The 27597-nt window shown below is 49.7% G+C and overlaps 1 protein-coding gene across 3 annotated transcripts in view; it reads left to right on the top strand.

The window, feature by feature from the left end:
• FAM167A (family with sequence similarity 167 member A) overlaps window positions 1-27597 on the top strand; it is a 66570-nt gene that overhangs the window by 33141 nt on the left and 5832 nt on the right. For 2 of the 3 annotated variants that reach the window (XM_063915095.1, XM_063915094.1), the window contains exon 2: window positions 16019-16532. In XM_063915095.1, coding sequence (XP_063771165.1) covers window positions 16170-16532 — 363 coding nt within the window. In that variant the 5' untranslated portion in view covers window positions 16019-16169. Of the gene's footprint in view, window positions 1-1299; window positions 3587-16018; window positions 16533-27597 lie in introns of those variants that run through there. The other variant, XM_063915093.1, reaches the window with a different exon arrangement.

Below are 27597 nucleotides of genomic sequence, written 5' to 3'. Positions count from 1 at the left end.
CAAAATTGCGAACGAAAGATTAGCAGAATTGCGAATAGACACTTCTTAGCAGTTTCTGAGTAGCTCCAGACTTACTCGGCATCTGCGATCAGTTCGGTCAGTTTCGTTCCTGGTTTGACGTCACAAACACACCCAGCGTTCGCCCAGACACTCCTCCGTTTCTCCAGCCACTCCCGCGTTTTTTCCAGAAACGGTAGCGTTTTTTCGCACACACCCATAAAACGGCCAGTTTCCGCCCAGAAACAACCACTTCCTGTCAATCACATTACGATCACCAGAACGAAGAAAAAACCTCAGAATGCCGTGAGTAAAATACCAAACTGCATAGCAAATTTACTTGGCGCAGTCGCACTGCGGACATTGCGCATGCGCATTAGCGACTAATCGCTCCGTTGCGAGAAAAAAATAATGAGCGAACAACTCGGAATGACCCCCATTGCACATAATTTATTTCATGCTATTAGGAATACACACTTCAAGGGGCAATCCAGCTAGAATTGTCCATTTCAGTTGCCTATGTACAATAGATTTAGTGGAGGTCATGCGTACACCTAGGTGTGGTGACCAGACCATTCAGGCATAGCGATGCAGACCCGAAGCATTTTGCAATGCCCATTGACTGTCCTTTGCAAATGAAATTCGGACTTTCAGTCACACTAATGGGGGGGGGGGGGGATTGTTTATTTCAGAAAATGATTTGATCTGTTATCGCTATCCTGTAATATTTTATATGGGGGGAGGATGACTTCACCGGTGAAAGCTCGGCAGAAGTTACCGCCTTTGTGTGTCAACGCAAATGAGCATTTTAATCATTTTCCGGTGTGCTGTAATAATGATTGTATTCTCGTAGCCATTCCTGTGTGAATCATTCAGCATAGCAGATGCTGTACTAAGTGATTGTATCTTAATTGACTGTTTTTATCTCTGTCATAACTGAAAGGTACCTTGAAACTCTGTTACGTTCCTTTCTCCATTGTGCGGAGATAATTCCCACAAGCTGTGTAACGGGGTTACCCTCCCAACAAAAACAATGGGCAAGTGGTCATTTATTATTATTATTTGTATTTATTTATATATTTATACTGCTCTAAAAAAGAAAAAAAAAACCCTCCCTATGCAGCCAGTGTGTGAAATAGATGAGCTGCAGCACCAGCAGCTATGTCCGTTCTCCCCCCTCCATCCCTCTGCCCGAGTGTAGTACCAGCGGGGTAGGTGGGAGGCTGTCAGCCCTGCACAGCGGTTCCCCTGTGTGACAGCAGCGCACAGACAGCGCCACTGTGCAGGGCTGACAGCCTCCTAGCAGTGCAGCAGCTTCGTGCGGGAGCCGGCAGGGATTTCTCCCTCCCCACTGACAGCCCGTCCGCGGACCCGCCCCCCGGACGGGGACGCGCTTTCACAGCTCCCCAGCGGCAGAGGTCGCTGCAGGGAGCTGATCCGGTCCGGCATTCCGGAATTTGGTCCGGTCCGGTTTTCACCTAATCCCTGTGTAACGTCTAGACGAGACAGAGCGACTTCTACTCTCTATGGGCCTGATAAAGGACCCAGCTTTCCAATTGTACTGGGGAGAAAGAGAGAGAATTCAGCGTCTTCCTACTGTAACAGGTGTCAGTGAAAAGCTGAAACCTGACCAGGGAGAGCTTTTTCTGTGGGACTGATAGAGTCTCACAAGGCGCTGTCATGTTAACCCTGCAAAGTGTGAGGAATAATAGCTTCTGATTGATGACAGATAAAGCACGGAGTCATTGGCCGAGTTCTGGAATGTGGCTCAGTCGTACCTTGGGTTCAGCTGCAACAACATTACTGTAAACGCTGCTGCACAGGTAACTGTGCAAGAAAACGGCACTGTAACCCATAGCAACCGTACTTGCCAACTTTGTGTACTTCTCCAGGAAAAGTTCAAGGGGCAAGACAACGCCAACTGAATCATGGCCTTTTGCGTCAAAAGGATGAGAAGTAGGATCTAGGAGGGTGGCACAACTCCCCAAACTTCAGGAGAGTTTCCTGGACAGAGGGCGAGTGTAAAAGCCCCAAAGTGTTTTTGAAAGAGATGCAACTGATTTGGGGTGATTGAATTGCTATGATTTTTAATTAACTTGAAGGCAGGAGCTTGCTATGTGTTGCTTTATGGTGCATCGTGGGGATAGGGGCTTGCTATGTGAGGCTTTATGGTGCATCGTGAGGATAGGGGCTTGCTGTGTGAGGCTTTATGGTACATTGTGGGGAAAGGGGCTTCCTATGTGAGGCTTTATGGTACATTGTGGGGAAAGGGGCTTCCTATGTGAGGCTTTATGGTACATCATGGGGAAAGGGGCTTCCTATGTGAGGCTTTATGGTACATTGTGGGGAAAGGGGCTTGCTGTGTGTTGCTTTATGGTACATTGTGGGGAAAGGGGCTTGCTGTGTGTTCCTTTATGGTACATTGTGGGGAAAGGGGCTTGCTGTGTGTTGCTTTATGGTACATTGTGGGGAAAGGGGCTTGTTGTGTGTTGCTTGCTTTATGGTACATTGTGGGGAAAGGGGCTTGCTATGTGTTGCTTTATGGTAGCATTGTGGGGAAAGGGGCTTGCTATGTGTTGCTTTATGGTAGCATTGTGGGGAAAGGGGCTTGCTATGTGTTGCTTTATGGTAGCATTGTGGGGAAAGGGGCTTGCTATGTGTTTCTTTATGGTACATCGTGGGGAAAGGGGCTTCCTATGTGAGGCTTTATGGTACATCATGGGGAAAGGGGCTTCCTATGTGAGGCTTTATGGTACATTGTGGGGAAAGGGGCTTGCAGTGTGTTGCTTTATGGTACATTGTGGGGAAAGGGGCTTGCTGTGTGTTCCTTTATGGTACATTGTGGGGAAAGGGGCTTGCTGTGTGTTCCTTTATGGTACATTGTGGGGAAAGGGGCTTGCTGTGTGTTGCTTTATGGTACATTGTGGGGAAAGGGGCTTGTTGTGTGTTGCTTTATGGTACATTGTGGGGAAAGGGGCTTGCTGTGTGTTCCTTTATGGTACATTGTGGGGAAAGGGGCTTGCTGTGTGTTCCTTTATGGTACATTGTGGGGAAAGGGGCTTGCTGTGTGTTCCTTTATGGTACATTGTGGGGAAAGGGGCTTGCTGTGTGTTGCTTTATGGTACATTGTGGGGAAAGGGGCTTGCTATGTGTTGCTTTATGGTACATTGTGGGGAAAGGGGCTTGCTATGTGTTGCTTTATGGTAGCATTGTGGGGGAAGGGGCTTGCTATGTGTTGCTTTATGGTAGCATTGTGGGGGAAGGGGCTTGCTATGTGTTTCTTTATGATACATCGTGGGGAAAGAGGATTGCTATTTGCTCTAATGCAGTTTTAGACAGAGAAATGCAAATTGTAAAAAAATTAATAACTGGATTAGAGAGAGTTCAATTAAGCAAATGCCAGAATTAGCTATAGATGAACAGATAGATGTGCCTGAAATTGAAATCTATAGCCGCACATAAATGATTCATGTTCGCAAATTCAGGGTGATTTGGATGATATTCAGCTGCTAAGTAACGCCCACGGTACGATCAGATGAATTACTGTCACACAGAGAGCATTCAGCCATCGCCCTCACCATAACCTAATGTAAGTATCCACTTTCACACCACTTCTTCCTTCTGTTGTATGTAAGGAGAAACTTCTCTGTGCCTAAAGTGAATCTTGATTCCGACACGGCTGACGAATCAGCTTCCCCGACACAACTGCCGGCATTGTTGTCTGCGCTGCTCAGTGACTTTACACTGTACAAATGTTATAATATGTATCCTCATTAATATTGCACAGAATAACCGTATAATGTACCATTTACATTTTAATAATTTGGATATTTTGTTATTTTGAAGTTACAGTAGATATGTCTTAGCTGTCCTGCAGTGCCAGTCGCCTGTTTCCATGGGGCCTATGTATTTATAATTGTGATGGTCCCACGGAAATTCGCCACAATTTGCGGAGTCGCACCAAAATACACAGGAGCAATTCATTATCGCTCTTGAGGCGGGGCACCAGCTCTGAAAAGCAGCTGTCCTGTGAAGCCCTTACACTGCCACTGCCAAGTTTACCCTGCCAGGCAGTGTTACTGTGCACAGAGCAGGTGCAGGGCTCACTACTGCCTCCACCAAACACATTATTTGCCCGGTTGTCCTATGGCAGCAGTGCTACTGGCCGCAGGGCACTGTTCCAAGTAGCAGTAGATATCACTTCGTGTCCGAGATTCCACAATTATAATGACATATTGTGGAAGTATGAATAGACTCTCCGGTAACATAAATATCACAGCCAGGGTGGATACAGATTGGCAGAAGACATTTTATCATTATAGAATCTGAAAATGGACTGTTATAGATGATATAATGGGGGAGATGTATCAAAGGTTGGAGAGAAATAAAGTGGAGAGAGATAGAAAAAAAAATACCAAGCCACAAGCTCCTGCCATATTTCATACACAGCCTGCAACCTGACAGTTAGGAGCTGATTGGTACGAGGGGGAGATGTGCTAATCCGTGGAGAGTGATAAAAAGTGGAGAGAGATAAAGTACCAGCCAATCAGCAAACTAATGCCATGTCCTATCGGGTGTACTACGTTTGGCCGGCGCACGGGATCCTGGCGCCCAGCATACCGGTGCTGTGATCCCGACCGCCGGAATACCCGCAGCGGAGCGAGCGCAAAAGAGTCCCTTGCGGGCTCGGTGGCGCGCTATGCACGCTATTTATTCTCCCTCCAGGGGTGTCGTGGACACCCCAAGAGGGAGAATAGTTGTCGGTATCCCGGCGCCGGTATGCTGAGTGCCAGGATCCCGACAGCTGGTATATCGAGTGCCTCCTGTCCTATCAGCTATCCTAACTGCCATGTTACAGGCTGTGTCTGAAAAATGACCGGGGCTGGTTGGTTGGAACTTTATTTCTCCCCACTTTATCCCTCTCCGAGCTCTGATACATCTACCCAAATAAGAGCTATAAGTGTAGCTACAGAATATTGGAATATACTTTATCCCAATAGAGCCTGTCTGTCTTTTTTTGCACCATAGTGTCTCATTATACAGATAATACAATATAAATATGGGTTCAGTATGATTTACCAACGCTGGCATCCGATAGTTGAAATCACGTCAGGGAAGAGGTAAGAGTGTTCCCGACCCCTCCCCCCCCCCCCCCAACCCTCCCTTTCCGCAGCCTAACCCTAACCTCCCCCCATAGTACTTAAACCTAACCTCCCCCCGGTGTTGCCTAACCCTAACCTCTCCCCCCCCCCCCCTCCTCCTGCAGCCTATCCCCCCTTCTCCCCTGGGTGGCGCCTAAACCTCAACCCCTCACCCACCTGCTATACGTACGGTCGGGATGCTGGCTGTCGGGATCTGGCATCAGTCTCCTTACCCTCTCGGGATTCCTGTGTCTGCATTCTGATAGTTGTCGGCATTCCAACTGCCAGGATCCCGACAGCCGGCATCTTAACCGCATCCCATAAATATGTCTGTTTTATTAGCACTAACAAGCACTGACACACCGCCAGTGGGTGCCTGACTGAACCAATATACCATCCTTTATAAATGTAAAAGAGAACCCAATTTCTCTAACGTCCTAAGTGGATGCTGGGACTCCGTAAGGACCATGGGGAATAGCGGCTCCGCAGGAGACTGGGCACAACTAAGAAAGCTTTAGGACTACCTGGTGTGCACTGGCTCCTCCCACCAAGACCCTCCTCCAGACCTCAGTTAGATTCTTGTGCCCGGCTGAGCTGGATGCACACTAGGGGCTCTCCTGAGCTCCTAGAAAGAAAGTATATTTAGGTTTTTTATTTTCAGTGAGATCTGCTGGCAACAGACTCACTGCAGCGAGGGACTAAGGGGAGAAGAAGCGAACCTACCTAACAGGTGGTAGTTTTGGCTTCTTAGGCTACTGGACACCATTAGCTCCAGAGGGATCGACCGCAGGACCCGACCTTGATGTTCGTTCCCGGAGCCGCGCCGCCGTCCCCCTTACAGAGCCAGAAGCATGAAGAGGTCCGGAAAATCGGCGGCAGAAGAATTCGGTCTTCACCAAGGTAGCGCACAGCACTGCAGCTGTGCGCCATTGCTCCTCATGTACACCTCACACTCCGGTCACTGATGGGTGCAGGGCGCTGGGAGGGGGCGCCCTGAGGGCAATATTACACACCTTGGCTGGCAAATATACACCATATATAGTCCCAGAGGCTATATAGGTGTAAATTAATACCCCTGCCAGAGTTTCAAAAACGCGGGAGAAGTCAGCCGAAAAAGGGGCGGGGCTAACTCCCTCAGCACACTGGCGCCATTTTTCCCTCACAGCTCCGCTGGAAGGAAGCTCCCTGGCTCTCCCCTGCAGTCTACAACTACAGAAGGGTAAAAAAGAGAGGGGGGGCACTAAATTTAGGCGCAGTGTATATATATATATATATATATATATATATATATATAGCAGCTATAAGGGGAAATAATTCAGTTAATCCCTGTATTATTATAGCGCTCTGGTGTGTGCTGGCATACTCTCTCTCTGTCTCCCCAAAGGGCTTTGTGGGGTCCTGTCCACTGTCAGAGCATTCCCTGTGTGTATGCGGTGTGTCGGTACGGCTGTGTCGACATGTTTGATGAGGAGGCTTATGTGGAGGCGGAGCAAATGCCTGTAAATGTGATGTCACCCGCTGCGGGGTCGACACCTGAGTGGATGGTTCTGTGGAAGGAATTACGCGACAGTGTCGACTCCTTGCATAAAAGGTTTGACGACATACCTACTATGGGACAGCCGGCTTCTCAGCCTGTGCCTGCCCAGGCGTCTCAAAAGCCATCAGGGGCTCTAAAACGCCCGCTACCTCAGATGGCAGACACAGATGTCGACACGGATACTGACTCCAGTGTCGACGACGATGAGACTAATGTAACTTCCAATAGGGCCACACGTTACATGATTGAGGCAATGAAAAATGTGTTGCACATTTCTGATGTTACCCCCGGTACCACAAAAAAGGGTATTATGTTTGGAGAGAAAAAACTACCAGTAGCTTTTCCTCCATCTGAGGAGTTAAATGACGTGTGTGAAGAAGCGTGGGCTTCTCCTGATAAGAAACTGGTAATTTCTAAGAGGTTACTAATGGCGTACCCTTTCCCGCCAGAGGATAGGTCACGCTGGGAAACATCCCCTAGGGTGGATAAAGCGCTCACACGCTTGTCAAAGAAGGTGGCACTACCGTCTCCGGATACGGCCGCCCTGAAGGAATCTGCTGATAGAAAGCAGGAGGCTATCCTGAAGTCTATATATACACACACAGGTGTTATACTGAGACCAGCTATTCGGTCAGCATGGATGTGCAGTGCTGCAGCTGCGTGGTCAGATTCCCTGTCGGAAAATATGCTAACCGTAGAGCATATTAAAGACGCACTTTTATACATGAGGGATGCACAGAGGGATATTTGCCGGCTGGCATCCAAAATTAGTGCAATGTCCATTTCTGCCAGGAGAGTGTTATGGACTCGGCAGTGGACAGGAGATGCAGATTCCAAAAGGCACATGGAAGTTCTGCCTTATAAGGGTGAGGAGTTGTTCGGGGATGGTCTCTCGGACCTCATTTCCACAGCAACAGCTGGGAAGTCTACATTTTTACCCCATGTTCCCTCACAGCCAAAGAAAGCACCGTATTATCAGGTACAGTCCTTTCGGCCCAATAAGGGCAAGCGGGTTAAGGGCGCGTCCTTTCTGCCCAGAGGCAGAGGTAGGGGGAAAAAGCTGCAGCATACAGCCAGTTCCCAGGAGCAAAAGTCCTCCCCCGCTTCCTCTAAGTCCACAGCATGACGCGGGGGCTCCACAGGCGGAGCCAGGTACGGTGGGGGCCCGCCTCAAATATTTCAGCAATCAGTGGGCTCGCTCACGGGTGGATCCCTGGATCTTTCAAATAGTTTCTCAGGGGTACAAGCTGGAATTCGAGACGTCTCCCCCCCGCCGTTTCCTCAAATCTGCCTTACCAACCACTCCCTCAGGCAGGGAGGCAGTGTTACAGGCAATTCACAAGCTGTATTCACAACAGGTGATAGTAAAGGTGCCCCTACTTCAACAAGGATGGGGTTACTATTCCACAATGTTTGTGGTACCGAAACCGGACGGTTCGGTGAGACCATTTTAAATTTGAAATCCTTGAACACATATATAAAAAAATTCAAGTTCGAGATGGAATCGCTCAGGGCGATTATTGCAAGCCTGGACGAGGGGGATTACATGGTATCACTGGACATCAAGGATGCTTACCTGCATGTTCCCATTTACCATCCTCACCAGGAGTACCTCAGATTTGTGGTACAGGATTGTCATTACCAATTCCAGACGTTGCCGTTTGGTCTATCCACGGCTCCGAGGGTCTTTACCAAGGTTAGGCCGAAATGATGATACTCCTTCGATAGAAGGGAGTTTTAATTATCCCGTACTTGGACGATCTCCTGATAAAGGCGAGGTCCAGGGAGCAGTTGTTGGTCGGGGGAGCACTATCTTGGGAGGTGCTACAACAGCACGGCGGGGTTCTAAATATTCCAAAGTCACAGCTGATCCCTACGACACGTCTACTGTTCCTGGGGATGGTTCTGGACACAGAACAGAAAAAAGTGTTTCTCCCGGAGGAGAAGGCCAAGGAGCTGTCATCTCTAGTCAGAGGCCTCCTAAAACCAAAACAGGTGTCGGTGCATCACTGCACGCGGATCCTGGGAAAGATGGTAGCTTCCTACGAAGCAATTCCATTCGGCAGGTTCCATGCAAGAAACTTTCAGTGGGACCTATTGGACAAGTGGTCCGGATCGCATCTTCAGATGCATCGGCTGATAACCCTGTCTCCAAGGACCAGGGTGTCTCTGCTGTGGTGGCTGCAGAGTGCTCATCTTCAAGAGGGCCGCAGATTCGGCATACAGGACTGGGTCCTGGTGACCACGGATGCCGGCCTTCGAGGCTGGGGGGCAGTCACACAGGTAAGAAACTTCCAAGGACTATGGTCAAGTCAGGAGACTTCCCTGCACATAAATATTCTGGAACTGAGGGCCATTTACAATGCCCTAAGTCAGGCAAAACCCATGCTTCAAAACCAGCCCGTACTGATCCAGTCAGACAACATCACGGCGGTCGCCCATGTAAACCGGCAGGGCGGCACGAGAAGCAGGACGGCGATGGCAGAAGCCACAAGGATTCTCCGATGGGCGGAAAATCACGTGTTAGCACTGTCGGCAGTGTTCATTCCGGGAGTGGACAACTGGGAAGCAGACTTCCTCAGCAGGCACGACCTCCACCTGGGAGAGTGGGGACTTCATCCAGAAGTCTTCCAAATGATTGTAAACCGTTGGGAAAGGCCACAGGTGGACATGATGGCGTCCTGCCTAAACAAAAAGCTCGAAAGATATTGCGCCAGGTCGAGAGACCCTCAGGCGATAGCTGTGGACGCTCTAGTGACACCGTGGGTGTACCGGTCGGTTTATGTGTTCTCTCCTCTTCCTCTCATACCAAAGATACTGAGGATAATAAGGAGAAGAGGAGTAAGGACTATACTCATTGTTCCGGATTGGCCAAGAAGAGCTTGGTACCCGGAACTTCAAAAAAATGATCTCAGAGGACCCATGGCCTCTGCCGCTCAGACAGGACCTGCTGCAGCAGGGGCCCTGTCTGTTCCAAGACTTACCGCGGCTGCGTTTGACGGCATGGCGGTTGAACACCGGATCCTGAAGGAAAAGGGCATTCCGGAGGAAGTCATTCCTACACTGATTAAAGCTAGGAAAGAAGTAACCGCAAACCATTATCACCGCATATGGCGAAAATATGTTGCGTGGTGTGAGGCCAGGAAAGCCCCAACGGAGGAATTTCAGCTGGGCCGTTTCCTGCACTTCCTACAGTCAGGGGTGACTATGGGCCTAAAATTGGGTTCCATTAAGGTCCAGATTTCGGCTCTATCGATTTTCTTCCAGAGAGAACTGGCTTCTCTACCTGAAGTTCAAACTTTTGTTAAGGGAGTGCTGCATATTCAGCCCCCTTTTGTGCCTCCAGTGGCACCTTGGGATCTCAACGTGGTGTTAAATTTCCTAAAATCACATTGGTTTGAGCCACTGAAAACCGTGGAATTGAAATATCTCACGTGGAAAGTGGTCATGTTGTTGGCCTTGGCTTCGGCCAGGCGTGTATCAGAATTGGCGGCTTTGTCTTGTAAAAGCCCTTATCTGATTTTCCATATGGATAGGGCAGAATTGAGGACTCGTCCCCAAATTCTCCCTAAGGTGGTATCAGCCTTTCATCTGAACCAACCTATCGTGGTGCCTGCGGCTACTAATGACTTGGAGGCTTCCAAGTTGGTGGACGTAGTCAGGGCCCTGAAAATTTATGTTTCCAGGACGGCGGGAGTCAGAAAGACTGACTCGCTGTTTATCCTGTATGCGCCCAACAAGTTGGGAGCACCTGCTTCAAAGCAGACTATTGCTCGCTGGATCTGTAGTACGATTCAGCTTGCACATTCTGCGGCTGGACTGCCGCATCCTAAATCAGTAAAAGCCCATTCCACGAGGAAGGTGGGCTCTTCTTGGGCGGCTGCCCGAGGGGTCTCGGCTCTACAACTTTGCCGAGCAGCTACTTGGTCGGGGTCAAACACGTTTGCTAAATTCTACAAGTTTGACACCCTGGCTGAGGAGGACCTAGAGTTTGCCCATTCGGTGCTGCAGAGACATCCGCACTCTCCCGCCCGTTTGGGAGCTTTGGTATAATCCCCATGGTCCTTACGGAGTCCCAGCATCCACTTAGGACGTTAGAGAAAATAAGAATTTACTCACCGGTAATTCTATTTCTCGTAGTCCGTAGTGGATGCTGGGCGCCCATCCCAAGTGCGGATTGTCTGCAATACTTGTATATAGTTATTGCCTAACTAAAGGGTTATTGTTGAGCCATCTGTTGAGAGGCTCAGTTGTTCTCATACTGTTAACTGGGTATTGTATCACGAGTTATACGGTGTGATTGGTGTGGCTGGTATGAGTCTTACCCGGGATTCAAAATCCTTCCTTATTGTGTCAGCTCTTCCGGGCACAGTATCCTAACTGAGGTCTGGAGGAGGGTCATAGAGGGAGGAGCCAGTGCACACCAGGTGGTCTAAAGCTTTCTTTATAGTTGTGCCCAGTCTCCTGCGGAGCCGCTATTCCCCATGGTCCTTATGGAGTCCCAGCATCCACTACGGACTACGAGAAATAGAATTACCGGTGAGTAAATTCTTATTATAAATATGACGGGTATGACATAAGAGAGAGCAGGAGCTCGCCATGACCCAGGCATTCCTCTGTATCACATGGTAAATAGCGCTCACAGGAGGACATCAGAGCTGAGTATAATAGCGACGCAGACAATGGACAGGGAATGAAATGTAAATGTACTCTGCTTTGATTTTTTCTGCATTGATTGATCTGAGCAAACACCAGGGACAGGACTGTAGGAGCGGGCTTGTTCTGAGACGTTACCTAGCTCTGTCACGCACAGCACAATAGCGGCACAGAGCCATATTGTCCTCCCTCTGGATTAGTGATCTTACACGGCACGGTAGGAAGTCATTTTGCCTGTGAGGTAAATGAGGAGGTGGAGCGGCTGGAAGGCATTGCAGCTACCTGCACCTGAGCTCGTAATGTCAGAGACTCCTGTATTGTAAAGATTTATAACCCGTCGGCGTGCCTGCGCTAGTACAACGCACCAGGCACCCTGGGGTAAAGGTGGGAGTTCTATTTAAGATGGGATGTTGCCCATAGCAACCAATCAGATTCTACTTCTCATTTATCTAGCACCTTCTAGAAGATAATACCTGGAATCTGATTGGTTGCTATGGGCAACATCCCATTTTAAATAGAACTCCCATCTTAGTAAATTTACCCCCACGTGTCTGGTGCCTTTTATAGCGTGTAAAGCGGGGATAACACGATGATGACAACGTGCGTTTTTCTTGGAAAGAGGATATTTACTTTATTTTATGCATCTGTTTTCCATTTGTCTTCGGTTAGCCGCAAGGACACAAGCCAGTCGCACAGAATGCTGGGTATTGCGCTGTCACATGTCATTCAGAGTCCAATAGGAGGGCTCCGTTAGTGGCCATATTGTCGTATAACGTGCTGAATGGCCGATTTGCTGTATCAAGCCTGTATACGCTTCAATTTATATATTGATAAGCCAATTGTAAAGCTCAACGGAATAGGCTGGCACCATCTAAATAGCTGTTAATAATAATAATAATAATAATAATAATAAGTAATAAGTTACTTTTTATTTAACATTCTTTGTTGCTGATGTTTAATTTCCTCATATCTACGGGAGCGGCATGCAATCCCGGTGGACGGGATGCTGGGGGTCACAGTACCGACGCCGTCATTACGATGGTCAAGATACCGACATGGCGAGGTAAGTATTTAAACTCCCCCCCTACTCCCCTAACCCTCTTTTACTGGAACCTAACCCTAACCTCCCCCCTTAGTGCTAAACCCTAACTTCCCCCCTTAGTGACTAAACCAAACCCCCCCCTTTCTGCAGCCTAACCCTAACCTCCCTCCCCCCGTAGTGCCTAAACCACTTCTCCCTCCCCGCAGCCAAACCCTAGCTCTCCCAGCTATACTTACCTCAGGGATTCCGGCGTCGGGATCCTGACCTGTTCTGGATTCCTGCGTCGGTGGTCTGACAGGAGTCGGGATTCCGGCATCGGTAATTCAGCTGCGGAATCCCGACAGCCGGTGTACCCCTTTAACTACTCCCTACAGAGGTGAGGTTCACATTAGTGGGCAGTGGAGTATCTACCTGTATAATGGGTGGTACACATGGACCCCTAGGTCCGCCCAGGTCCACACCGCACACCCTGCCTGCATGCATTATACGTACCTATCCGGAGTTCCGGTGCTGCAGAAATCACTGGGAAGCTGGAGCGGCCGCCAATTTCCCGAAGATTTGCAGCAGCGTCGGCAAGGGGGTGTGCCTGCGTGGAGGCTGCACATGGCCCCCTTCTCTCTTAAACTGCCCCTGCTAGTAGGCTGTATACCAATTGCGAAAATATGCAGGGATGTATACGAATGCCCTGAGAGTGCTGGTGCCCCCTAGAGGAAGCTTTGATACTTACCTTGAGGTGGTATATTATTGTCAATCAATGTTGTCACAGGGCATCAAGAGTTTAACAAACAAGAACAGGCTTATGTAGGTTCTTGAAAATATATTCCATTTCTGGTATAATTTATGCTCATCTACAGTGTAGCTGCCAACTCCGCCGAGGTGCCCGGGGGGGCATCCGTACTAGTGGCTGACAGAGTCTGGCAGTCTCCCTGATTGCTAGACAGTGAATGCGAGGGTGAGATCGTGTAATGATGTTAGTCACTGATTCCACCACCTTCCACATCTCCTGGGGGGAAGGGTCTGGACAGTCGGCGACACTGGCATTTACCAAGAGGAGAATCTGCCGTAATGCTTTCCACCAATCAGTCCTGCCGCTCAGGCCGTAACATAACAGACAGGGGGGGGGGGTCATTCCGAGTTGTTCGCTCGTTGCCGATTTTCGCTACGCTGCGATTTGTTGCTAATTGCGCGTGCGCAAGACACGCAGGGCGCATGCACTTAGTTATTTAACTAAAAACTTTGTAGATTTGCTGTGGATCCTGCGGCGCTTTTCAGTCGCACTGCTGATCGGTGAGTGATTGACAGGAAAGGGGCGTTTCTGGGTGGTAACTGAGCGTTTTCCGGGAGTGTGCTAAAAAACGCAGGCGTGTCAGGGAAAAACGCGGGAGTGTCTGGAGAAACGGGGGAGTGGCTGGCCGAAAGCAGGGCGTGTTTGTGACGTCAAACCAGGAACTAAACGGACTGAGCTGATCGCAATCTGTGAGTAGATCTGGAGCTACTCAGAAACTGCAAAGAATTATTTAGTAGCAGTTCTGCTAATCTTTCGTTCGCTATTCTGCTAAACTAAGATACACTCCCAGAGGGCGGCGGCCTAGCGTGTGCAATGCTGCTAAAAGCAGCTAGTGAGCGAGCAACTCGGAATGAGGGCCAGGATCCCTTACAATGATCTGAGCACGCTGTGTATCATGTGGTTCCTATCAGTGTGGTTACTGGATTACACACGGAGTTAGTGAATCCCTGTTTGGCATTCAGGTGGAGATTTATCAAAGCTTGGAGAGAGATAAAGTGGAGAGAGATTAAGTACCAATTAGTTTAGTGAATGCCTGTTAGCATGCTGATTGGTGGATGGCTCCAGCTATCCACCAATCAGAGTGCATAATTCTCTACCTGACTCCCAGCCTGCAGCCAGACAGTGAATACAGGTTAGCATGCTGATTGGTGGATGGCTCAAGCTATCCACCAATCACAGCGTATAATTCGCTACCTGCCTCCCAGCCTGCAGCCTGACAGTGAATGGCTGTCAGTGTTCTGATTGGTTGTTGGCTCGAGCTATCCATCAATCAGAGTGCTGACAGCCATTCACTGTATGGAACATGTGGGGAGACGGGGCGGGACTGCAAGAGGGGCATGTTCTGATTGTTTTTATTATTTATTCCCATGAATGGGTGGGTAGGGGCCCCCGTTAATTGCTTGGCCCAGGGCCTACAATGCTGTTAAGACGGCCCTGCCTGAGGGGGCTAACAGGGACTTCCACCCGGCCAGGCACTACTGCACTCACCTCACACTCCGCTCTTTAGCTGCTACCTCCAACCCACTGTCACGGTCTCTCACTGCTCCAGAAAGTACTGTATGCCGCGGGTGTATAAATATCATAAGACTCCCAACACATTGTGTAAACAAGACTAAACAAGTAATATATTTTAAAGTGTTGCAGAACAACTGTGTGAGTTAATCATTACCATAAAAGCCGTTTTAAATTATACATTATCCACTGAAGCTATGAAAACCAGAACAACCTGCCGTTAGCCAACAGCGTACAGTAACTGAGGGCGTGATTCAGAGGTGGGCGCTGTGCCGCGCAATCTTCTGAGTCACACTGCGCATGCGTCGTGCTTCATTACCAAGGGTGGTCGCATAGGATTGCTCGGATATTAGATTGTGTGACCGATGTGCAACCAGTGCTTGAGGACCAGTCTTTGTATGCAATCTTCGGATTAGAGTCACCGCAAGTGGTCGTCTCTGTACAAATCCCAGCGGCTGCGTACTCTGCATATGTTGCAGTACCGCTGTGTACGGGATTACAGCTATGGCGGGATTTGCGCGCAGCTCTGAATCAGGCACCGTAAACAGAAGAGAAATAAACTGTATTGTTCTCGTTTGTTCCGACTTCCTACCGTAGTTTTCCTCTTACGTATAATGAAATATTTTCTACTGCTCCATCACAATCTGTAATAGTTCTTTATTTCATTTAGACAATGGTGAACATGTTTTGAATATAAGAAAATGAACTCAAATGTCAATGCATATCATGCCACTTTTCCCACTTCTATCTTATGCCCCTGTGTTTCTAGGACTCTAGCAATCTGTACTGTTACCTAGGAGACTGCAAGCCTGACCCTCAGAGTTGGGTTTCTGAAAATGGCTTGAACAGAGCAAGAGTCACATTTGTTAGATACTTTTTTCAAGTATAGCATCAGTTGGTCTAGTTCAGTGGTTCTCAAACTCGGTCCTCAGGACCCCACACGGTTCACGTTTTCCATGTCACCCAGCAGCTGCACTGTGTGTCACCAACTGTCACATTTTAAAAATCTACAGGTGACCTTCAAAACATGAACCGTGTGGGGTCCTGAGGACAGAGTTTGAGAACCTGTGGTCTAGTTCATATTGCCATTTTTTATTATTATTATTATTATTATTATTATTATTGTTGTTACTACTACTAGTGTCAACAGTGTGAAAATTGGTAGTCGACACACTGACGACATTCCTTTTAGTCCATTTAAATAACTCCATTCATGTTGAAGCAAGGAGTACTATGCCGTAGGTTCTTTTTTATAACGAACTGCTGATTAGTGTTTTGTTATCTGTTTAATTTAATTTGCGAATCGAGTCGTCTTAATTACATCGCTTGTTATTTTCTTATTTTAGACGCTGCAATCAGACGTGAAAGTAAGCACAAATCAATGCACAGTCGGCAAAAGGTATACAGTATATGTCCCACCGGACGAGCGGACGCCATGATCCTAGCCGTATGACCATTTTATTTTACCCTAACCATTCTGTGTGAGTCTCGGTCATCATGTCGTTACCAAAGATAGAGATCGAGGAGGCAGAGGAGGAAGCAGAAGATAGCTCCATCCCACCAACAGATGACCACCTGCGAAACTTGAAGGCACTCACGGAGAAGCTGAGGTTACAGACGCGGAGGCCGTCCTACCTGGAGTGGAGAGCAAAGCTTGAGGACCAGCCCTGGAAGAGCCCCAGCGTGGAACAAGAGGTGGAGGAGAGCAACCAGGCTGAGAAGGAGACGTGCCCACCAACGCTGGAGGTGGAACAGGTCCAGAAAAGTGTAACGGACCCGAAAGAGAACAGTCAGTCATCGGGGAAAATCCACGGCTTCGATAGCATTGATGACGCTCTGAATTGGCTCAGGAAGGAGCTGGTAAGTGGTTTCGGTTCCCGTGTAACTGATGACTGCTGTAGAAAATCTGCTGCGTGTTTATTATTCCATTGATTTTTCATTGTTTCAAGGAGGAAGCAGATACATTAACTACAGAGGGCATTATGTACTTATTGTGTTTAATGCAGTGTCACTTGCCTTAAATACCAGTTTACTGTGTAAATATTCCAGCGTATCGATACGCGCAGTGAACCTTTTAACCCGTCTCCGTCCGGGTGTGGATCATTAGACCGACAGTGTCTAGGTCGACAATGTTTAGGTCGACCACTATAGGTCGACAGTCACTAGGTCGACAGGGTTGGAAGGTTGACAGGGTTTCTAGGACGACATGGGCTAGGTCGACAGGTCAAAAGGTTGACATGAGTTTTTTTGGGTGTCGTTTTCTTCGTAGAGTGACCGGGAACCCCACTTAGTGCACCGTTTCCCCTCGCATGGCACGCTTCACTCGCCATGCTTCGGGCAAGGTGCCTCGCTCCGCTACCGCTTCGCTCGGCACAGATTACCGTTCCAATCGTAGTCCATGTGGATTGTTAAGTATGAAAAAATTGAAAAAAAAGAAAAAATGTGAAAAACTCATGTCGATCTTTTGACCTGTCGACCTTGCACATGTCAACCTAGAAACCCTGTCGACCTTCCGACCCAGTCGACCTAGTGACTGTCGACCTATAGTGGTCGACCTAAACATTGTCTACCTAGACAGTGTCGATCTTCAGACCGGATCCCCTCCGTCCGCATGGAGATATTCTCAGGTTACCTTTGTGCATTGGGTGCATTTAGTAAATAACACATTTTACGTCTCTAATTCATGGTTTTTGCCTTAGAGAAAGCTGCCAGTTTGGGGCCCGATCTAAACATAGATTGCAAAAGACGATAGACCTTATATTTAGATCTGAAATTTAATATATTTAATAAATGGGTGCTGATATTATTATGATTACATTTATTTATAAGGCGCCATAAGTGTTTCGTAGCGCCCTACATAAGGCAGACGTTAGAACAATACACAGAACTTAACATTACAGTAACAGGAAAACTAAAACAGAGCACAGGTAACAATTAGCACCACAGGAAGAGATAAACCCTAACGGGTGAGAGGAGATGCGGGTATAGACAGTCGCTACGTAGGAGAGAGCTGTCATTGAAGTGTGAGAGAAGAGGGCTGCGAGAACAGGAGGGAAGAGGGCCCTGCACCAAGGAGCTCACAATCTATGGGGTGGGGGGAAACATACAGGTGACATGAGGTGTGAGCAAGCGAGAGGTATCCTGATGGTAGGAGTAAGCGAGGCATAGATGGTCAAGGCATGAGGTAGTGGGTTGGGAAGGTGGCCTCAAAACTAGGAAGGGTAGGCTTTGATGAATAGGTAGGTTTTCAGTGCCCTTTTGAAGCTTTGCAAGGTCGGGGATAGTCTAATAGAGCGAGGGAGTGCGTTCCAGTACAGGTAAAACCTTGGATTCGCGCATGGGATGTAGTGACCAGCGTAGAGGAGAGGCAACGGTCATTGGCCGACCGTAGTGGGCGGGAGGGAGTATGAAGGGAGAGGAGGTTGGAGATGCAGGGAGTAGTGGAGTTAGAGTGGGCGGGAGGGAGTATGAAGGGAGAGGAGGTTGGAGATGTAGGGAGCAGTGGAGTTAGAGAGGGCGGGAGGGAGTATGAAGGGAGAGGAGGTTGGAGATGTAGGGAGCAGTGGAGTTAGAGAGGGCGGGAGGGAGTATGAAGGGAGAGGAGGATGTAGATGTAGGGAGCAGTGGAGTTAGAGAGGGCGGGAGGGAGTATGAAGGGAGAGGAGGTTGGAGATGTAGGGAGCAGTGGAGTTAGAGAGGGCGGGAGGGAGTATGAAGGGAGAGGAGGTTGGAGATGTAGGGAGCAGTGGAGTTAGAGAGGGCGGGAGGGAGTATGAAGGGAGAGGAGGATGGAGATGTAGGGAGCAGTGGAGTTAGAGATGGCGGGAGGGAGTATGAAGGGAGAGGAGGTTGGAGATGCAGGGAGTAGTGGAGTTAGAGAGGGCGGGAGGGAGTATGAAGGGAGAGGAGGTTGGAGATGCAGGGAGTAGTGGAGTTAGAGAGGGCGGGAGGGAGTATGAAGGGAGAGGAGGTTGGAGATGTAGGGAGCAATGGAGTTAGAGAGGGTGGGAGGGAGTTTGAAGGGAGAGGAGGTTGGAGATGTAGGGAGCAGTGGAGTTAGAGAGGGCGGGAGGGAGTTTGAAGGGAGAGGAGGTTGGAGATGTAGGGAGCAGTGGAGTTAGAGAGGGCGGGAGGGAGTATGAAGGGAGAGGAGGTTGGAGATGTAGGGAGCAGTGGAGTTAGAGAGGGTGGGAGGGAGTTTGAAGGGAGAGGAGGTTGGAGATGTAGGGAGCAGTGGAGTTAGAGAGGGTGGGAGGGAGTATGAAGGGAGAGGAGGTTGGAGATGTAGGGAGTAGTGGAGTTAGAGAGGGCGGGAGGGAGTATGAAGGGAGAGGAGGTTGGAGATGTAGGGAGTAGTGGAGTTAGAGAGGGCGGGAGGGAGTATGAAGGGAGAGGAGGTTGGAGATGTAGGGAGCAGTGGAGTTAGAGAGGGCGGGAGGGAGTATGAAGGGAGAGGAGGTTGGAGATGCAGGGAGTAGTGGAGTTAGAGAGGGCGGGAGGGAGTATGAAGGGAGAGGAGGTTGGAGATGTAGGGAGCAGTGGAGTTAGAGATGGCGGGAGGGAGTATGAAGGGAGAGGAGGTTGGAGATGCAGGGAGTAGTGGAGTTAGAGAGGGCGGGAGGGAGTATGAAGGTAGAGGAGGTTGGAGATGCAGGGAGTAGTGGAGTTAGAGAGGGCGGGAGGGAGTATGAAGGGAGAGGAGGTTGGAGATGTAGGGAGCAGTGGAGTTAGAGAGGGCGGGAGGGAGTATGAAGGGAGAGGAGGTTGGAGATGTAGGGAGCAGTGGAGTTAGAGAGGGTGGGAGAGAGTATGAAGGGAGAGGAGGTTGGAGATGTTGGGAGCAGTGGAGTTAGAGAGGGCGGGAGGGAGTATGAAGGGAAAGGAGGTTGGAGATGTAGGGAGCAGTGGAGTTAGAGAGGGCGGGAGGGAGTATGAAGGGAGAGGAGGTTGGAGATGCAGGGAGTAGTGGAGTTAGAGAGGGCGGGAGGGAGTATGAAGGGAGAGGAGGTTGGAGATGCAGGGAGTAGTGGAGTTAGAGAGGGCGGGAGGGAGTATGAAGGGAGAGGAGGTTGGAGATGTAGGGAGCAGTGGAGTTAGAGAGGGCGGGAGGGAGTATGAAGGGAGAGGAGGTTGGAGATGTAGGGAGTAGTGGAGTTAGAGAGGGCGGGAGGGAGTATGAAGGGAGAGGAGGTTGGAGATGTAGGGAGCAGTGGAGTTAGAGATGGCGGGAGGGAGTATGAAGGGAGAGGAGGTTGGAGATGCAGGGAGTAGTGGAGTTAGAGAGGGCGGGAGGGAGTATGAAGGTAGAGGAGGTTGGAGATGCAGGGAGTAGTGGAGTTAGAGAGGGCGGGAGGGAGTATGAAGGGAGAGGAGGTTGGAGATGTAGGGAGCAGTGGAGTTAGAGAGGGCGGGAGGGAGTATGAAGGGAGAGGAGGTTGGAGATGTAGGGAGCAGTGGAGTTAGAGAGGGTGGGAGGGAGTATGAAGGGAGAGGAGGTTGGAGATGTTGGGAGCAGTGGAGTTAGAGAGGGCGGGAGGGAGTATGAAGGGAAAGGAGGTTGGAGATGTAGGGAGCAGTGGAGTTAGAGAGGGCGGGAGGGAGCATGAAGGGAGAGGAGGTTGGAGATGCAGGGAGTAGTGGAGTTAGAGAGGGCGGGAGGGAGTATGAAGGGAGAGGAGGTTGGAGATGCAGGGAGTAGTGGAGTTAGAGAGGGCGGGTGGGAGTATGAAGGGAGAGGAGGTTGGAGATGTAGGGAGCAGTGGAGTTAGAGTGGCAGGAGGGAGTATGAAGGGAGAGGAGGTTGGAGATGTAGGGAGCAGTGGAGTTAGAGAGGGCGGGAGGGAGTATGAAGGGAGAGGAGGATGGAGATGTAGGGAGCAGTGGAGTTAGAGATGGTGGGAGGGAGTATGAAGGGAGAGGAGGATGGAGATTTAGGGAGCAGTGGAGTTAGAGAGGGTGGGAGGGAGTATGAAGGGAGAGGAGGTTTGGAGATGTAGGGAGCAGTGGAGTTAGAGAGGGCGGGAGGGAGTATGAAGGGAGAGGAGGTTGGAGATGTAGGGAGCAGTGGAGTTAGAGAGGGTGGGAGGGAGTATGAAGGGAGAGGAGGTTGGAGATGTAGGGAGCAGTGGAGTTAGAGAGGGCGGGAGGGAGTATGAAGGGAGAGGAGGTTGGAGATGTAGGGAGCAGTGGAGTTAGAGAGGGCGGGAGGGAGTATGAAGGGAGAGGAGGTTGGAGATGTAGGGAGCAGTGGAGTTAGAGAGGGCGGGAGGGAGTATGAAGGGAGAGGAGGTTGGAGATGCAGGGAGTAGTGGAGTTAGAGAGGGCGGGAGGAAGTATGAAGGGAGAGGAGGTTGGAGATGTAAGGAGCAGTGGAGTTAGAGATGGCGGGAGGGAGTATGAAGGGAGAGGAGGTTGGAGATGCAGGGAGTAGTGGAGTTAGAGAGGGCGGGAGGGAGTATGAAGGGAGAGGAGGTTGGAGATGCAGGGAGTAGTGGAGTTAGAGAGGGCGGGAGGGAGTATGAAGGGAGAGGAGGTTGGAGATGTAGGGAGCAGTGGAGTTAGAGAGGGCGGGAGGGAGTATGAAGGGAGAGGAGGTTGGAGATGTAGGGAGCAGTGGAGTTAGAGAGGGTGGGAGGGAGTTTGAAGGGAGAGGAGGTTGGAGATGTAGGGAGCAGTGGAGTTAGAGAGGGCGGGAGGGAGTATGAAGGGAGAGGAGGTTGGAGATGTAGGGAGCAGTGGAGTTAGAGAGGGTGGGAGGGAGTTTGAAGGGAGAGGAGGTTGGAGATGTAGGGAGCAGTGGAGTTAGAGAGGGTGGGAGGGAGTATGAAGGGAGAGGAGGTTGGAGATGTAGGGAGTAGTGGAGTTAGAGAGGGCGGGAGGGAGTATGAAGGGAGAGGAGGTTGGAGATGTAGGGAGCAGTGGAGTTAGAGAGGGTGGGAGGGAGTATGAAGGGAGAGGAGGTTGGAGATGCAGGGAGTAGTGGAGTTAGAGAGGGCGGGAGGGAGTATGAAGGGAGAGGAGGTTGGAGATGTAGGGAGCAGTGGAGTTAGAGAGGGTGGGAGGGAGTATGAAGGGAGAGGAGGTTGGAGATGTAGGGAGCAGTGGAGTTAGAGAGGGCGGGAGGGAGTATGAAGGGAGAGGAGGTTGGAGATGTAGGGAGCAGTGGAGTTAGAGATGGCGGGAGGGAGTATGAAGGGAGAGGAGGTTGGAGATGTAGGGAGCAGTGGAGTTAGAGATGGCGGGAGGGAGTATGAAGGGAGAGGAGGTTGGAGATGTAGGGAGCAGTGGAGTTAGAGATGGCGGGAGGGAGTATGAAGGGAGAGGAGGTTGGAGATGTAGGGAGCAGTGGAGTTAGAGAGGGCGGGAGGGAGTATGAAGGGAGAGGAGGTTGGAGATGTAGGGAGCAGTGGAGTTAGAGAGGGCGGGAGGGAGTATGAAGGGAGAGGAGGTTGGAGATGTAGGGAGCAGTGGAGTTAGAGAGGGCGGGAGGCAGTATGAAGGGAGAGGAGGTTGGAGATGTAGGGAGCAGTGGAGTTAGAGAGGGCAGGAGGGAGTATGAAGGGAGAGGAGGTTGGAGATGTAGGGAGCAGTGGAGTTAGAGAGGGCGGGAGGGAGTATGAAGGGAGAGGAGGTTGGAGATGTAGGGAGCAGTGGAGTTAGAGATGGCTCTGTATGTGAGGGTGAGGAGTGTGAAGAGGATTCTGTGGGGGAATGGGAGCCAGTGCAGGTTTTGTGGAAGGGGAGTGGCAGATGTGGAGCGGCGGGAGAAGTAGATAATATGATCTCTCATTGGTTATAGCGCTGAAAGTTATTCTCCTACAGTGAATTCTGATTGGCTCCTGGAGCTCCTTTTATCAGATTCCTCTGGTAGCAGTGTTAGTTGCTTTCTTTACTTTTTTATTTTGCATGTACTTGCACCTGGCAGTCGTGCAGTATACAGCAGATCCGTGTAAGCTGTCAGGTCTGGATAGTGGCCCTCATTCCGAGTTGTTCGCTCGCTAGCTGCTTTTAGCAGCATTGCACACGCTAGGCCGCCACCCTCTGGGAATGTATCTTAGCTTAGCAGAAGTGCGAACGAAAGATTAGCAGAATTGCGAATAGAAATTTCTTAGCAGTTTCTGAGTAGCTCCAGACTTACTCAGCCATTGCGACCAGCTCAGTCCTTTTCGTTCCTGGTTTGACGTCACAAACACACCCAGCGTTTGCCCAACCACTCCCCCGTTTCTCCAGCCACTCCTGCGTTTTGCAACCCGAACGCCTGCGTTTTTCCACACACTCCCATAAAACGGCCAGTTTCCGCCCAGAAACACCCACTTCCTGTCAATCACACTACGATCAGCACAGCGATGAAAAAGCTTCATTATGCCGTGAGTAAAATACCAAACTTTTGTGTAAAATAACTAAGCGCATGCGCTCTGCGAACCTTGCGCATGCGCAGTAAGCGACTAATCGCAGTATAGCGAAAATCGTCAATGAGCGAACAACTCGGAATGACCACCAGTGACTGGACAACACGTTAGTATTTTATAAAACAAAGCTGAAGACGGTCACCACTTTATTCACCACTTTATTCCGGTGCCACATTGTTACTGGCTTTCGTTTTCATTCCTTTATGAATTATGTAGGTCACAAACAGCATTACTAAATCAGGTCCGCTGAGAGGATATACTGTATTTCCTGCTCTCCGTTTCATGCAGCGAGCCGTTCCAAGGTGCTATTAATAATGCAAACAAGGGAGAAATGACTTTGGAGACCATTAACATAATTAACGATGGAAAGACACGGCTCATTAGAGAGTGACCAGAGGTTACGCTGTGTAACAAGCTGTGTGTTTTATAGGGGCAATTATAATGGTGGTAGGTCACTGAGTGACAAAACCAATATTATTAACTTACAGCAGTGTAGTAATCGGCTAGAAACCCTTGGGGCCCAGCTGCTCGCCCTGTATGCTACATAAGCTGTGGGTGGCTGGGATCTGTGGTTCTCCAAGTAGGTACCAGCCTGTGTCATACTTATGGAAGAACTTATAAACCAGGAGTGCTGTGGGAGGACCTTGCTTGTAGAGCTCACTAGCGGGAATTCAGGCCTAAGAAGTCCTCAGTATCATTATAAAGAGACAAATGGGAGACAGTGCAGGCAACGTATTCATTAATGAGTGAGGTTTGCTGTGGTGTTTGTGTTTAATATTAATGGTAGTCATACTTGCCAACAATTCTGACCACACCTCTGGTAGAATTTGGCGAAATGCGTAAACGTCCTGGACATTCAGAGAGACTAGGAAAGTATGCTGGATATACATTCATAATGTTGACTTTCAGAATGCCGACATGATATAATATCGACATACTGAATGTTGGCAATAGAACAGATGATTTCTTTAAGGATTTTAGGGTTACGTTTAGGTATACTCACCTCGCCAATGTAAATCCGCAATGTCAACATTCTGAAGTTGAAGTTCTCCCTTCCATGCTGACATTCTGATGTCGGCACTCAGTGTCAACATCTTGAATGCCAACATACTTGCTACAACGTTGTTGAATACTCAGTGGAGGTGAATGTCCCAATGATTGTGGTCGCTTACAGCACGTTTGCTAATAAAAAGAAAACCCCCAAAAGGAATTGTTCAAATGGAATACATACCTTTGACCGGCGGTTGGGATCCAGGCTGTCTTGATCCCGACAGCGGGATTCCGCCCACCAGTATGCCGGCAGCAGGGCGAGCGATAGAAAGCCCCTTGCGGGCTCACTGCGTTCGCCATGCTGCGGGCACGATGGCTCGCTGCGCTCGACACAGGATTTTTTCTCTCTATGGGTGTCCCCATAGAGGGAGAAATGCCTGTGGTGCTGGTATTCCGGCGCGGCGCATTTCACCGCCTGTCGGGATTCTGGTGTCGGCATTGTGACCGCCAGGTGATTGCCTCCCGTTCAAACACATGTCAATGAGGGGTGTGACCCGAAGCTGCACACAACAGTCTCCGCTGGCTTCATGAATGGTGCCGAGTGAATTAAAATAGTTCTAGAAAGCTGAAATGAAAACTGTTCTGCAGATAATTCGCCTCATTCTGCACTCGCTCACAAAATTCTGCACCTTCTGTTAGCAGATTGGGTTCCCGGTCCTACCCCAGCCACCAGGCGGCGGAATAAACTCACCATAGTCCCAGCTCTGTTCCTATCAGTTTCACAAAATGCAAACTCACAAATACAGTGCGGGTGGCAGAGAGATTGTAGACGATTGAGCCGAAACTTTGCACCCCTATATGATGGCCTTTGTGTTTAAATTTGCTGCAATCTTATCTCCAGGGCCACCCTGGAGAGGGGAGGGGGGTGGGGGCTGGGGGTACTAATTACCCGGACCAGGCATGTTGTAGGGGCCACACCTGCCCTGGGCCTGTGGCTGCTCTCGGCGGCTCTGCTCATCTATAATTTGAGCCCAGCTTTGCTGCATATTGTGGCACCATAGCCTCACCCCTTGCTGCATATTGTGGCACCATAGCCTCACCCCTTGCTGCATATTGTGGCACCATAGCCTCACTCCTTGCTGCATATTGTGGCACCATAGCCTCACCCCTTGCTGCATATTGTGGCACCATAGCCTCACCCCTTGCTGCATATTGTGGCACCATAGCCTCACCCGTTGCTGCATATTGTGGCACCATAGCCTCACCCCTTGCTGCATATTGTGGCACCATAGCCTCACCCCTTGCTGCATATTGTGGCACCATAGCCTCACCCCTTGCTGCATATTGTGGCACCATAGCCTCACTCCTTGCTGCATATTGTGGCACCATAGCCTCACCCCTTGCTGCATATTGTGGCACCATAGCCTCACCCCTTGCTGCATATTGTGGCACCATAGCCTCACCCCTTGCTGCATATTGTGGCATCATAGCCTCACCCCTTGCTGCATATTGTGGCACCATAGCCTCACCCCTTGCTGCATATTGTGGCACCATAGCCTCACCCCTTGCTGCATATTGTGGCACCATAGCCTCACCCCTTGCTGCATATTGTGGCACCATAGCTTCACCCCTTGCTGCATATTGTGGCACCATAGCCTCAATCCTTGCTGCATATTGTGGCACCATAGCCTCACCCCTTGCTGCATATTGTGGCACCATAGCCTCACCCCTTGCTGCATATTGTGGCACCATAGCCTCACCCCTTGCTGCATATTGTGGCACCATAGCTTCACCCCTTGCTGCATATTGTGGCACCATAGCCTCACCCCTTGCTGCATATTGTGGCACCATAGCCTCACCCCTTGCTGCATATTGTGGCACCATAGCCTCACCCCTTGCTGCATATTGTGGCACCATAGCCTCACCACTTGCTATATGATTATGTTGAATTCAAATTGTTCATGATAACTGGAGTCATGCTGTCTTCACCCCCCTTCCTCCAGCCTTATGGTCCTCCAGGAGAGGAGGTTCAAAAAGTATGCAGATTAGGGATAAGTAGGTCCTGCTGCCTAGCAGACGTCCTGTATATGACTTACCTGTTTATATGCTCCGGCACCTGACTTTACATCAATGCATGGCCATAGTTATAGTGGGTGTAGAGGATGCCATTGCTTTGGGGCCCAGAGGCTTAGAAAGTCCCAGACTTAGGTCATATAGTTGTCTGCCAAGTTTCCGGAAGTAAAGCTAAGTCATTGGATTTGACCCGTTTGTTGGCCGAAATGGGGTGACATTCCGTTTTCAGTGAGTGGCATGTGTAGAGGATGATATAATGGTAAGGGGGCACAGTCATACAGAAGAGCGTGGCTTTGCACAAATTAAGCGTGGTTTCGGTAGATATAGCTAGTGGCCTCTCCTATATGATATTCGTGTGGGTAATGTTGGCAGGTACTTGCTGCAATGTCTTGCTGTCCTATATACCGCATTGCATTACTAATTTTGCACAGCCGCCCAGAAACCAATCTCTCTGAAGAAAGGGACCATTCTGCAACTGCGGCACGTGGTCTCACGCCTTGGCACTGGCCAGCAGACATTTCTGGTACTGACTGGCATCCAGCACAGGGGAAACAGCCCCATGGCTTTGTAAGCCCAGCATCTGAGGTAAGAGCCGGTGTGATCCGAGAAGGGCCTGTCAGAGTACAGGACATCTCAGACCTAGAACAAAGACCCTGAATGTCACATCTTCAGTCCCAGCGGGAAATGTCTTTGGGCTCCGGCCAGCGTGAGGATTTATCTTCTCAGTTGGAAACGCCACCCACGGAAAGGTTTGCCCTTTAAAATAAAACAGTTTATGGCCTTCTCAGCTTGTAAAGACGGCGTGCTACTCTATGTGCCATGAGAACATTCCCCGTGTGCGTGCTGTGTTGCTATGGGTTGCGAGGTGGTTCGGCTGTAGTCAGGGCCTCATTTGGAGTTGCACCTGGCCCAACTGTACTGCGATACAAGGGGTGTACATGTTTCAAGGGGTGCAAATATACATTTTTGTCATTTTGACAGACACAGAAGGAAAATAAGGAGAGCGGAAAGAATAGCCATTGGTTGGTTAACCATCGATGGTGCTATCGTTGCATAGCATTGCATCCATTGATGGACATCCCTGCTATGGGAAAATGGGGTGTGGTATGTAAGGTCGACAGTAAGTAGGGCGACAGTGTTTTGGGTCGACCACTATTGGTCGACAGTAAGTAGGTCGACAGGGATGCTAGGTCGACCGGTCAAAAGGTCGACATGAGTTTTTTATGTTTTTTTGGTGTCGTTTTTTTCCGTACAGTGACCAGGAACCCTAATTAGTGCACCGTGTCCCCTCGCATGGCTCGTGCTTCGGCAGGTTATCGTTCCCAATTGTAGTCCACGTGGATCGTAAAATATGAAAAAGTAAAAAAAAACATGAAAAACTCATGTCGACCTTTTGACCTGTCGACCTAGAACATGTCGACTTAAAGACCCTGTCAACTTACTTACTGACGACC

The sequence above is a fragment of the Pseudophryne corroboree genome, chromosome 4, assembly GCF_028390025.1.
Source record: "Pseudophryne corroboree isolate aPseCor3 chromosome 4, aPseCor3.hap2, whole genome shotgun sequence".
Lineage (NCBI taxonomy): Eukaryota > Metazoa > Chordata > Amphibia > Anura > Myobatrachidae > Pseudophryne > Pseudophryne corroboree.
This window is presented reverse-complemented; position numbering and strand designations above follow the sequence as displayed.